The following is a 13,933-nucleotide window of genomic DNA, read 5'->3' on the forward strand; positions in this document are numbered from 1 at the left end:
TTCTACATTTGGCCTTTAACCCTTCCCTGTATTTGTCTTATGCGCTCTGGGAAGGCAGAGTGAAAAGGGAGAGAGGACTCTGGACACACCACTGGCTGGCCTTGGGCAGCTCATACATTGCCCAGTAAGGTGGTTGGTTAAGTGGTCTGATCTCATTCTAGCCACTGCTTACATACAGCCTCAGTCTCTGTGTCTGGCTCCAGCACTGAGCCTGCCCCTTGCCCATTAAGTCCACCTCCACCTCTCATTTTTTTTCTCTCCTCTCCCCTCTGGCCATCAGCTGGTTTCTAATCAAACAGTAACCTAACCAAGCTGACCACATCCCTCTTGACAAAAGCAAACACAGAGCAAAGCCCTCTCTGCTGCCTCCCCTTCCTTCAGCCTGGCTTCCGTTTCTGAGTACCTATTATGTATCAAGCACTAAGAGCTCTGCCTCTGCTCTCTGCCTGCACCCTCCCTATGACCCTCTGTGGTGGGTACTGTTGTTGTCCTCATTTCTTACCAGGGAATCGTGGCCACTGCCCCTGATACCAGACTGGAGATGCTAGCTCTAAATTCTGTTAATTTTATAGTGTTTTAGCTAGGAACTATTCCTATACTGACTTACAGCTAAGATATTTGGGAAGGGAAAGAAATTAACACTGATTTAGTAATGACTGTGGGTGCCAGGTACTGTGGGCAGCATTTTCATCTTTTCAAATGCTACCTGACATTATTTCATTTATTCATTTGAACATGCCTATCTCCCTATAAAACATAGGCTTTGCTAAAGACAGGTACCTTGTTCATCTTGCTTACCACTGTATTCCAGACTGATAGTGCCTGGCCTATAAAAGATGCTCAGTAACTGCAGAATGCATTCATGGGAGCATCATCTCATTTACTCAAAGCAACCCTGTGAGTAGGGAGTATTAGCTTTAAGCCACAGATGAGGAAATTCACAGTAGAGGACTTGCCCAAGGTCGTTCTGATGGGCAGTGCTGGGGGTGAGCTTCCAACCCAGGTCTCTGGCTCCAAAGCCATTTCCATCATTGCATAGAGCTAAAGAGGGTACAGGCAGGAGAAAGTCTGTTAGTATAATGTGGTGAGCTCCCCACCTGCACTCAGCCTCAGGTAATATTTGCTAATCTGGTATGATGTTCTAGTACCAGGTGTGGTGTTAGAGAGCTAGGCAGAGGGTTGGGGTGCACCTTGACTCCAGAAAGAGCTCTATCCCTGCAGTGGAAAATAGCCATTGACCTCCTGCCTGGACCCCACCCAAGGATTCCTCTCCCTGGTTTATCCCGTCACTGCTTTAAGATGAGACTCAGAATATGGAAGCAAACCTTTTACCACAGCAGTCTCATGGACCCTGACTCCTCCCAGCCACTTACTCTATTAGCTCCGCTATAGAGTGTAGTGGGCCTTCTTGTGTGAGTCCTGTATCACATAGAGGAAACATTTCTCAGCTCTGGACTCCTTCATATGTTCCCCCATAAAAGTCCCTTCAATACCGAAATGAGGCCAAGCAGCATACCAGAGAGACTCTTGTCAGTCCCGCTTCTCGGAATCTAAACAGATGTGCAGCCAGAGGACCCTTTCACCAATAATGTCAACTTGGGGTGGCAAGAAAGGCAAGGATGGTCCCCCTAACTGCCTGATGAAGGCCTGTTTCTGCAGGTGGCTCACCCAGTACCCACCCCTTGCACACCTCATTATCAGGTTTTACCCATTCATTTTTGTTTAGAATGGTGCAAGAAACTTTTCTCACTCCCATGTTCTTGATATCTGCCAGGGTAAGTTCCTAACTTCAAAGAAGCCTCAAAATGACTGCAGCCAAAGACTGCACTGGGTTTTGTCCATTCATACCTGGAGATGCCCACCAAAGGACACATAGCAATTCTACTTTAATAAAGAATTATTATTCTTTATTAGAATTCTTTTAACTTGATTAATTTAAGACTTGTCTTGCTATATTATTCTTCCCTGGACATTTAATAAACAAGCAGTAAGCTGCTATCTATGGAATTAAATCCGGAACAATCATCTCTGTGTGTCCTATCAAGCAGAAAATTCTGCTGAGTACTGGGAACAATAGCACTGGCCTTAACATATTCAGGTCCTACAAAGTCAGTGAAAATTCAAAAAGAAATGTAGATCTAGTGATACATCTTAATGTCCTCCACACAGAACATGAACATCAAATATTCTTTTGCTTTTTGGAGAGAATCTGAGAGACAATGCAGAAGCAATGGACTGCATGTGAGAAAAGGCAGCTATGAACACAAAATGCCTATGTAGGATTTAGAAATTACTGTTCAGGTGGCCTGCATAGTTCCGATTCCAATTATCATCTGTATCCATAGTTCTTGATCTTTAAGTGGACAGACCTTCCAGTGAAAGCTAGGGAGGGCTCCCCCAGAGAAATGTACAAGTACATTTTGTACACACTCTGGGGAAATTCTAGACCCTTAGAAGTACATGGTGGAAGTGGATCAAGAATCCTTCCCAATACACCCCTAACAGGAGTGTTACTTGGTCCATCCCTTCTGGGGACTATTTGGCAGTATCTATCAAAATGTATACCTTTGGACTATCTACTTCTCAGAATTTATACTACAGATATACATATGCAAAACATGTGTGCACAGTTACTTTTGCAACACAGTGTAAAACAGAAAGACTGAAAACAACCTCAACATCCATCTCCAGGAATACTAGACAGTTGTAAAAAAAAAAAATGAGGAAGCTCTTTATATATTAAGCAATTTCCAAGGCATATTGTTTTATTAATAAAGGTGCAGAATCATGTGTATAATACACTACCATTGATATATTTATAAAAGGGAGTATATGTAAATACATTTCTGCTTGCATAACAATCTCTGAAAGAAGATACAAGAAACTGGTAGCATACATTGCCTCTTAGCTAGTAAACAGGAGGTTGGAGGGAGAATTTTCTCTGCATACCCTTTTGTACTTCCCTAATTTAAATCATGTGAATATATTACTCTTCAAAAATAAAATAAACAAAATTAATTTCCAAGACATTATATTAGACATTATATTAAATCTATGTAATGGAATATGATGCAGTCATTGAGAATGATGTTTTGGAAGAATTTCTCATGACTTGCAAAAAAATACATATATTAGATGAAACAAGGCATAACACAAAATTGAATTATGACTAAGTTAAACTTTCTTCTTTTTTTATGCTTATATGCTTATCTATATTTTCTAAATTGCCTATAGTGCAAACAGTAAAATCTGTAAGTTTATTAAAAAGGAAAAGACTGCTTGTCCAGATGGCTTTCAGATTGGAATCTCTAGCTCCCATCTTCCCCAAACACTGGCCCCACATTTCTAGGGCCTTCCGGTCATTCCTAGATCACAGGTGCTCAAACTTGACTTCCTCCACCAGCAATTCCCAAGCTTGTTCCTTCTTTAAATTTAAATTTAAGTCAGTTACTAACATAATTATTATAAACCAGAAAATGAGTCACCATGATTCCTTTCTCTCTTGCTCCCATCTTTTCCTCATTCTGTCCTCCTCTGCTCTCAAACTGGTCACCAAGTCCTTTGATGCTACTCTATTATCTCATCTCTGAGTAGAATCCTCTCCTACATTTCTGTTTCCTACCTGAGGTGGGCCCTCACCAGCTCCCATCAAGATTTAGTCTTTCCCTTGCACTGCTGAGGCACATTCCTAAAATATAAGTGAATGGGACCACCTGACCTGCTGAGCCCCCCCACCCACCCTCTGTGGTAAAGCCCACCCACTTTTTCCAGGTGGCCGTCAAGGACAATCTCCCCCAACCAAACTTTCCAGCCTCAGCCCTGACACTCTTCCAACACTGCCCTTGCTCTCAGATTGTTTCTCTGGGCAGTCCACAGAGTTCCACACCTCTGTTCCTTCTGCCCAGAATATCAGTAATCTCCTCTGTCTAGAAAATTCCTTCTCCTCTTTCCAGCTCAAATTTCTCCTCCTCAGTGGAACCTTCCCCAGCCTTCTCTCCATCTTGTACAGCAGAATTCATCTTTCTGCTCCCAGACATCTCACAGCATAACAACCCCGCACCCTGTGTCAGATCAGAATTAACCACATATGTCTAAGCATATCTTCCAAAGTGTAAGTGTCCCTAAGGCAGGGGTAAAATACTATTCACGTTTGTAGCCTCAAACCTTGGCACCACACATGGAACATAAGCAAGACACAATAAACTGTTTTTGAATAGAAAGCACAGTGAAGTTGATAAAAAAAAATCCAAATAAAATTTCACTTTACATATAATTTCTTTGTCATAGATATAATGCCATAATAAAATCCAGTTGCTTTACTATTTAAGCCCTGGCCCATTTGACGCAGGATATTTTACAATATTTGCCTAGCACTCTTCACGTGCAAACACTTCACAATGAAGGATGCAAGTTGATACTAATTCACTTTAGCGGTTAATTTACATTGTACTGGCCTGCAAATCCGTATGTTTATTTAATGCCCAGAGCATTAGTCTTTCATTCACAAAGCTCAAAAGAAGATGAACAGACTCCGCTAAAACTTTTCAAATATTTTCCAGTCAGGCTAAGCAAAACAAAGAACATTTCACTAGAAAGGCATGCTTTTGTTTAAATGATTACTAAGTTAAAATTAGGGGTAAAACCAAGGACATTGTGCAGTGACATGTTTAGATTTGGAGTCCCCAAAGGAAAAAAATCAAAAAGAATCTCCTCACTCTTAGTTTGTAATAAAATATAAACCAGACCTCAATGGAAAGTGGATATCTCCTTTCATGGGGTTGGTCTCCAGGCCTGTGGGTGTGTGGCATATGAACCAGACAACACTTGGCTGTCACATAAATTTTTCTCTGCATTTTGGCAGACAAAGGAACTCCTCATTGTATTTTGTCACCTTAGTTCTGGGTCCCTAAGCCAAGGAAACATCCCTCAAAAGCTTTTCAAGCTGTTTCAAGCAGCTGAAAAAGGTCTCTCAAACCCATTCTCGGCATTTACTTTCAGGATATTGGTGAATCCCTCTTTCTTCCCAACTTTGGTAAGTACCTGATCAGGTCTCCCATCTGTCAAAAGGTAGATTACTTGTGTTTCTTTATCAGCAAAAGCAATTTGCAAGGCATGCAGGGTGTTTGTGGAACTTCCGATCTACAAAGGAGAGAGAGAGAGATACTAAGCACATCCTGAATCTCAAAAAAGATCTCACAAATAAGTGCTATTTATTTTCTGCTTCCAATGAAAGAAAGAAAAATACTTGTGAAATAAAAGATAAAATAATATTGGGGTAATAATCTAAACTCAGTAATTCCCAGGAGCCAAATCCCTGGGTGTGCCATAAAAACCTCTATCCAGACAATTCCAGGATTGCTAGAAGCCAGGACTATGGATTTCCTGTCATGACGACACAGCTCTTAATGCAACTTTATCTTTGTGTGTTTATGTGTGAGGCACTAACTCAGTTACTGTTCATTCGGCTGTCAACACGGCTTAAACATAGAGTCTGATTACAAGCCTGGCAGGGCACACCAGGATTTATTCAAACATAAGCATGGTAACATCAGCAATCTGGGGTAGAGCAAAGAAACTCTAAGTTTTTCAAACTCCTGCAGTTTCTGCCCAAGGATATGGAGCACTGTCAAGAGTGTTACTGCCAAACTTGTAACAAGAAGAAGCCAGACGATCAACAAGTAAATGCCTTTTGTTTCGCTCATCAGAATGCTCAGATCACAGGGCAATTCACCTGCCCCAAATTGTGAGAGACAGACACCTGCAGAGACCAGTGAGATGCAAGCCCTGGCTTCTGGGATGAGATGCAGCAGATAGATACTAGTAAGAAGAGTTGGGCTGGGGTGGTTGAGGAAGTGGTAGAGGCTAGCCAGGTATATACTGGTGAGAAGGTAAAGGTCCATGGGCCACAGATCTAAGAAAATCTGCACCCTCTTGAAGGCTTATTGCCACAAAGGCCACAGGGTGCTCACAGAAAAGACTGGCCCAAAAAAGTCTTCATGGTGCAGAACTGGGGGAGAGGAACAAGGACACAAGGGAACCTCATCCTCTACCTCACCCTCAGAACAAAAGCCCTTATGTGTGAATGTGTGTAGTGGGGGGAGAGGAGGGTAACACAGTCACCCTTAGGGGAATGGTGAAAATCCAGGACAGCAGAGGGAAGGGAAGGGGAAAAAACTAAACCATCCACTCCTGGAGAAGAAGCCGGCCTAGGTATCAGGGTCCGAACTCCTGGGAGGGACACACTCTGAAGCCTCTGGGAGACCAGGCCATCTAAGATGAAGGCTCATTCAGAGAACACCCACTCCTGCACTCCCCTATGAACACTGAGTGGCAGGAAACTTATAAGAGACAGACTCTCCTGGCAGCCCAATGTGAGTTGAAAATGACAATCTGAGGGTGGAGCAGACACTGAAGAATGGGTCTCTAGCACATCATCTCCCACCGTAACCCCAAGTACCACCACAGGAATATGATCGGCACAGTGCGCAAAAGGTAATGGTAACAGACCAACCTCAAATCTAGCCCAACTCTGGATTAGATTAACTATACCCCTCTACCCTCCAAAAGAAAGGTATGCTCATTTCCAGACATAAATAATATTTACCTCAGTCTCTATATACTATACATGATGTCCAACTTCTAACAACAACAACAACAACAAAGCATACTAAAAAGACAAAAACCCAACATATTCCTATGATACAAAAGCACTCATCAGAAACAAATTCAGATAGGAAACGGAGGCTGAACATTTTTGAAAGATTTTTTATTTTTTATTTATTTTTTATTGGACTTCAATTTGCCAACATACAGAATAACACCCAGTGCTCAACCCATCAAGGGCCCCCCTCAGTGCCCATCACCCAGTCACCCCCACCCCCCGCCCACCTCCCTTTCCACCACCCCTTGTTCATTTCCCAGAGTTAGGAGTCTCTCATGTTCTGTCTCCCTTTCTGATATTTCCCACTCATTTCTTCTCCTTTCCCCTTTATTCCCTTTCACTATTTTTTTTAATTTTTTTTTTATTTTTTTATTTATGACAGTCACAGAGAGAGAAGGAGAGAGAGGCAGAGACACAGGCAGAGGGAGAAGCAGGCTCCATGCACCGGGAGCCCGACGTGGGATTCGACCCCGGGTCTCCAGGATCGCGCCCTGGGCCAAAGGCAGGCGCCAAACCGCTGCGCCACCCAGGGATCCCCCTTTCACTATTTTTTATATTCCCCAAATGAATGAGACCATATAATGTTAGTCCTTCTCCAACTGACTTATTTCACTCAGCCTAATACCCTCCAGTTCCGTCCATGTCAAAGCAAATGGTGGGTATTTGTCGTTTCTAATGGCTTTTTAAAAAAATGTGATTAATACACGAAAAATTCTAATGGCAAAGTTGAACAACACTGAAGGCCAGATGGGAAATTTCAGAGGGATGGAAACCTTAAGAAATAATTGAATGGAAACAGTAAAAATAAAAAACACAGTAATGCAGATAAATACAAAGAGTAAATCAAAATAGAAACAAGCATCAAAGGGCTGTGGGATGATATCAGATGGTCTGACATGTGCATAATTGGGAACACAACAAAGAAAACAGGATAGAAGAAATAACTAAAAAAAAGGAATGGCTGAGAATTTTCCAAAAACAGTAACAGATATAAACCCATGGACCCCAGAAGGTCAAGTAGGATCAATAAAATAAAATGCCCTGACACTCCTACCAGGGTGGTGGCAGAGAAGGTGAAGTAGTGAGCCAAGACTCTCATCTTCACCAGAAGTAACAAGTCCCCCCTGCCCAACAGTATCCACTCCTACCCAGCAGTAATGAGGTACTCTACCCCTCAGAGTCCAAATAAGGAAACTGGACTTAACCTCCACGTCTTCCTCACAGTATGCAGCCTTTTGGGTCAAGACTCTTTCAAATGCATTTAAGGTTTACCTAAGTTATTTCATGAATTGAAAGTTTGTTCCTTTCTATTGATGGGTAGCACCCATCATTGTATAGACGTAAAATTGTTTATCCATTCCCTACTGAAGGATATCTGTGTCATTTCCCATTTTGAGCATTTATAATAAAGCTGTTACAAACATTTGGTTACAAGTTTTTGCATGAATATACATCAAAAGCTGTGAAGGGCCTGAGATTTTACCCTACTTGCAAATTAACGTGGGTGCTGGCAGATGATCCAAGCCTCCTGGGGCACTGAGAAAGGACTTTACCACTCACAGCAATAGCAGTGGCCAGAACATCAGGGTTTTGTTGTTTTTGTTTTTTGGGTTTTTTTTTTTTTTTTGCACCAGTTTCCTGAGCCTCGATTCCCAAAGGGTTATGGGAAGAGGGTTAAGTGACACTTGTACACACAGTAGGTTATGTTAAAGTGGAGGGACCTTGAATATTCTATAATGGACTGTAAGCATGCTTGTTCTTTGCTCTGGAATAAGATATTATCTTTATACTGGATATTAAGCATGCCACCTTTTGCTACTTTCCAAGGCTGTTTGCTATATAGACATCCATGAAAAGAAAGACCAGAAATTCTTGACATAAGGACACAGATTATTGATTTGAAATCATTTCCTCTTTCTTAATGTAGGCTTTTAGTGCATTAAATTCCTTCTCAGTACAGTATTATCTGCATTCCACAAATTTTCATGTTTTGCTTAATTTTCATTAAATTCTATGAAATTTTAAACTTGGTGATTTCCTTTCTGATCAGTGAACTATTCAAAGCCTGTTCTTTAATTTTCAAGTGTTCTGAGATTTTCGTGGTATCTGTTATTGATTTCTAGTTTGATCTCACTACAGTCAGAAAACATCTGTGTGACTCAATATTATATGATTTCAATTTTTAAAATTTTGTTAAGGGTTGTTTTATGACTCAAGATATGGTTTATTAACGAGACTGTTCAATGTTGTTAGAAAGGAATATGTATACTATTGGTGGATGGAGCATTCCATAAATGTTAATTAGATACAGTTAGTTGATAGTGGTGTTCAGTTCTTCCAAATCCTTCCCGACTCTTTAGTAGGGCTATCAACTGCTAAGAGTAGGGTACTGAAGGCCCCAACTAGAATTGCTATATTTATCATTTCTTTTGACTCCATCAGGTTTTGTCCCATGTATTTTGAAGCTTTCTTATTTGGTGCATACATATTTAGGGTTATTGTCTTCTTTTTTCTAAATTAAAGTATAGCTGACACATAATGGTACATTAGTTTTAGATGTACAACACCATGATTGTACAAGTTTATATGTTATGCTGTGTTCACCAAGAGTGTAGCTAGGATTGTTATCCTCTTGTTGGACTGATCTTTTTATTATTGTTATGTCTCTTGTAGTTCTCTTTGCTTTAACCTCTACTTTATGTGATATTAACATGGTTACTCCAGATTTTTAAAAGTTAGTGTTTATATATCTTTGCCATCCTTTTACTTTCAACCTGTATTATTTTTGAAGGGAGTTTCTTACAGACCACATACAGTTGGGTCATGTTTTTGTCTACTCTCCAACCTCCGTTGTGTAATTGGCATATTTAGGCCATTTGCATATAATTATAGACATTTAATTAAGTTTCCTATTTTTGTTTTTTGTGTATCTCCTCTGTTTCTCCTATATCTTATTTTTCCTTGCCTTCATAAGGATTATTTGAACATTTTTTAGTGTTCTATCCTGATTTATTTGTAATGTTTTGAGTGTGTTACCTTATGTAGTGCTCTTCATGGTTGCTCTAGGTATTTTCTTATGCATATGTGTAGCTTATCACAGCATACTGATACTGATGGTTTAACACTTCGAGTTAAGTGTAAAAACTATCCTTTCCATTTAGTTCCTTGTCTGAAACACTTCCTCTATATTTATTATACACTGTATTAGATGGTGTTAAACTTTTGCTTGAACCATAAAACATGAATAAAGCAATTCATGAGGACAGATTCTCTACCATGTTTACTTCTATATCCACCTGTTCCACCTGCTCTTCTTTTATTTCTGAAGATCCAAGTTTTCTTCCTATTTGGAGAGCTTCCATTAACTATTCTCTAAGGATATATCTCCCAGCATCAAATTTTCTTCATTTTCCTTTTCCTTCAACCCTGAGGATATTTTCACCAGAAAGATGATTCATGGCTTACAGTTCTTTTCTTTGAGCACTTGAAAAATGTTGTATACTTTCTTCTGTTCTCATGGTTTCAGATGAGAAACTGTTGACATTTGAATTGGTATTCCTTTATAGTTTATGTGTTATTTCTCTTTGGCTATTTTTAGGATTTTTCTTTGTCTTTAGTTTTCAGAAGATTAAATATAATGTGTCATGGTATGGATTTCTTTGATTTTACCTTGTTTGGAGTTTCCTTAGGTTCTTGAATTATAGTTTTTGCCTTTTCACCAAATCTGGGGAGCATTAGCCATTACTTCTTTGAATATTTTTTAAGCCCCACACTCTTTTCTAGAATTCTGATGGTATGAATATTACATCCTTTTTACTGTCCCATAGACCTCTAAGGCTCTGTTGGTATTGGTATCAATTGATTGTTCTTCTCATTCAAACATAGATTTCTTGGATCTTGGTATGCTGAGTGATGTTTTTATGTCCTAGACAATTTGGTTACTATGTTAGGAGACTATTTCCATTTAAATGTCATTTAGCGGGCACTCACCCTGTTCAGGTTTAGCATGTTTATTTTAGCCTATGTTTGTGGGCTTTAGTTCCAATGACGATTAAATTTTCTACCCCATGCAATCCTATTCTGGTCTGCTTTGTTCTTCTTGTGCTGCTGGGGCTCCTACTCAGTTCCTATTTGGTGCTGTCTGTAGGAAGCCCAGGAAAAGCACATCTCTAGGCTGTCTAATGGTGCTAGGTGACCTCCTGGGGTATATGAGCAGAAGCTGCTGAGCCTGACTCTATTTATACCACTGAGTTGAGAGCAAGAAGACACAAAGCTTTGCCTTTGTTGTTGTTGCAGTACTGGACTTCCCATTGGTGCCCCAGTTGTGAAGCTGGGACAGTCAGGGACTTTGCTGTTGCTGGCAGGTCACTTTATCTACAGGTGACCTGGTTTTAGAAGTGCCGCGGGCTCTGCTGCTGCCACTGCTATAGTTGTATGGGACCACCTGTCCATACCCCAGGCATGGAGTGCAGTCTGAGACAGCCTGGGATGTTGCTACTGTTGCTGCTGCCAACACATCAGATCACTCATACAGTGCTGTGGCATGGGGGCATGGTTGGCCAAGGACCTTACTGGTGCCATTGTTTCTAGTGGATCAGACTGCCCACAAGACTTGGGTTGTGAAATGGCAACTGGGCAGCTGGAATTTTGTAGCTACCAGCAGACAGACCACTTTATAGGATCTGAGGTGAAGAACAGGGACTAGGATAGCCATGACTTTCCTACTGTTACTGCTTCCAATGAACTGGACTATGTGCCAGGGCCTGCATTGTGGAATGGAGTTTGAGGATTCTCACTAGATTTCTGTGGGGTCTACCTTTTCCCAGGATCTTTGGTCAGAGAGGTGTATATACATGACTCTATTCATTTGTTAAAAATCCACAGGTCTGTACACAAAAAAGTGCCGTGTACAAATTAAAATACAATTCAGCTAGGATATGGGGGTGGGGGAAACCAACATACTAATGAATGACATAACCACACTGAAGTAGTTGGGTAAAAGAGTATCTGACTTACTATCTTTAGAAAATAATTTTTTGGCTAGATACTGTAAGGTTAAATAGAGAAGGAACAATGTGTAAACAGTGCACTCCAGCTCATAAATTTGTTTCTCAGAGAATGGGTTAGAAATTCTGAAACTAGAGTTTAAAAATGAGTAAATACATGTAATGAGAATCAGGTTTTTCGCAGGCAAAGAAGTTACAAATAAGCAAATACTTCCATTACAAATAAATCCTGTGACTTGAACTGGTACAGCCACTCTGGAAAACTGTGTGGAGGTTCCTCAAAGAGTTAAAAATAGAACTATCCTACGACCCAGCAATTGCCTGCTGGGATTTACCCCAAACATACAGATGCAGTGAAATGGCAGGACACCTGCACCCCAATGTTTCTAGCAGCAATGTCCACAATAGCCACACTGTGGAAGGAGCTTCAGTGTCCATCGAAAGATGAATGGATAAAGAAGATGTGGTCTATGTATACAATGGAATATTACTCAGCCATTAGAAATGATAAATACCCACCATTTGCTTCAACGTGGATAGAACTGGAGGGTATTATGCTGAGTGAAGTAAGTCAATCGGAGGACAAACATTATATGGTCTCATTCATTCGGGGAATACAAAAAATAGTGAAAGGGAATAAAGGAGAAAGGAGAGAAAATAAGTAGGAAATATTAGTGAGGGTGACAGAACATGAGAGACTCTTAACTCTGGGAAACGAACAAGAAGTAGTGGAAGGGGAGGTGGGGGGATGGGTGACTGGGTGATGGGCACTGGGGGGGCACTTGACAGGATGAGCACTGGGTGTAATGCTATATGTTGGCAAATAAAACTCCAATAAAAAAATATATATATATATATATAAAGATTAGAGTTGAAAAAATAAAAGGACTCTCTAGTTGAAAAAAAAAAAAAAAAACAGGGGCAGCCCTGGTGGCTTAGCGGTTTAGCGCCGCCTACAGCTCAGGGCGTGATCCTGGAGACCCAGGATCGAGTCCCACATCAGGCTCCCTGCATGGAGCCTGCTTCTCCCTCTGCCTGTGTCTCTGCCTCTCTCTCTCTCCTCTCTGTGCATTCTCATGAATAAATAAATAAAATCTTTTAAAAAAAAGAAAAGAAAAAAATTAAATCCTGTGGCTCTGGATTGGTGTAAAAGGTATCAGTAGGAACTCATGGTTTTATTTTTCTCTTTTAATGAAAATACAAATAAATAGTTATAGGAATATAGATGGGCTATTATACATATATTTCCCATCTCTCTCCACTGACAGGACCTAGAACCAGTGAGTCCAGTAGCAGCAATAAGCATATCCAAGTGCCCAGATTTTGGCTTATAAACACCATTCTCTAATAAAAGAAATAAAGGTTCCTTGGAAAAGTGGTAAACTCGAGGGTTGAGGCTGGGAAAATAGAAGATGATCATGAAACCTCACAGTGCCAGAAAATAAGGAAGTATTCAAAGAAAAAAAAAAAGATATATGCAAATGTGAAGGACACACAAGGCAACCTGAAAGAGTTCTCAAAGGCCAAAGTGGGAACAAGCTTAGTAACAAAATAAATAACAATAGTATTGAATTATTATTGAAAGAATAAATCAATATTCATGAATCCATAATGAAATAAATATATGATTGATGAATAAAAAAAGAGGGGGAGGGATCCCTGGGTGGCGCAGCGGTTTGGCGCCTGCCTTTGGCCCAGGGCGCGATCCTGGAGACCCGGGATCGAATCCCACGTCGGGCTCCCAGTGCATGGAGCCTGCTTCTCCCTCTGCCTGTGTCTCTGCCTCTCTCTCTCTCTCTCTCTCTCTGTGACTATCATAAATAAAATAAAAATTAAAAAAAAAGAGGGGGAAAGGGAAAACTCTTCATTACAGAAGAATTCTAACACATAAATATGAAAGGAATAGAGGAACTAGAAAGTCACCATTAGAACAGCACAGTAACTGTTGAGAAGATCCACCACTGAATGCTAAAATTGGTGGGTAAATGTTTAAGAAACAAAGGATATGGAGCACCTGGGTGACTCAGCAATTGAGCATCTGCCTTTGGCTCAGATCATGATCCTGAGGTCCTGGGATCAAGTTCTGCATCAGGGTCCCCGCAGGGAGCCTGCTTCTCCCTCTGCCTATGTCTCTGCCTCTCTCTGTGTCTCTCATGAATAATAAATAAGATCTTTAAAAACAAAACAAAAGCAAAGGATATGTGCATAGCCTCAAAGAATCTTATCCAAAATATATATTATCTATAAGAAGATAAAATAGTAACTT

General features: G+C 40.5%; 1 protein-coding gene across 1 annotated transcript in view; it reads right to left on the bottom strand.

The window, feature by feature from the left end:
- Window positions 1-13,933, bottom strand: part of VWA3B (von Willebrand factor A domain containing 3B) — a 207,217-nt gene that overhangs the window by 99,901 nt on the left and 93,383 nt on the right. The window contains exon 13 of the mRNA XM_055328114.1: window positions 5,041-5,139. Coding sequence (XP_055184089.1) covers window positions 5,041-5,139 — 99 coding nt within the window. The remainder of the gene's footprint in view (window positions 1-5,040; window positions 5,140-13,933) is intronic.

The sequence above is a fragment of the Nyctereutes procyonoides genome, unplaced genomic scaffold (assembly GCF_905146905.1).
Source record: "Nyctereutes procyonoides isolate TBG_1078 unplaced genomic scaffold, NYPRO_anot_genome, whole genome shotgun sequence".
Taxonomy (NCBI): domain Eukaryota; kingdom Metazoa; phylum Chordata; class Mammalia; order Carnivora; family Canidae; genus Nyctereutes; species Nyctereutes procyonoides.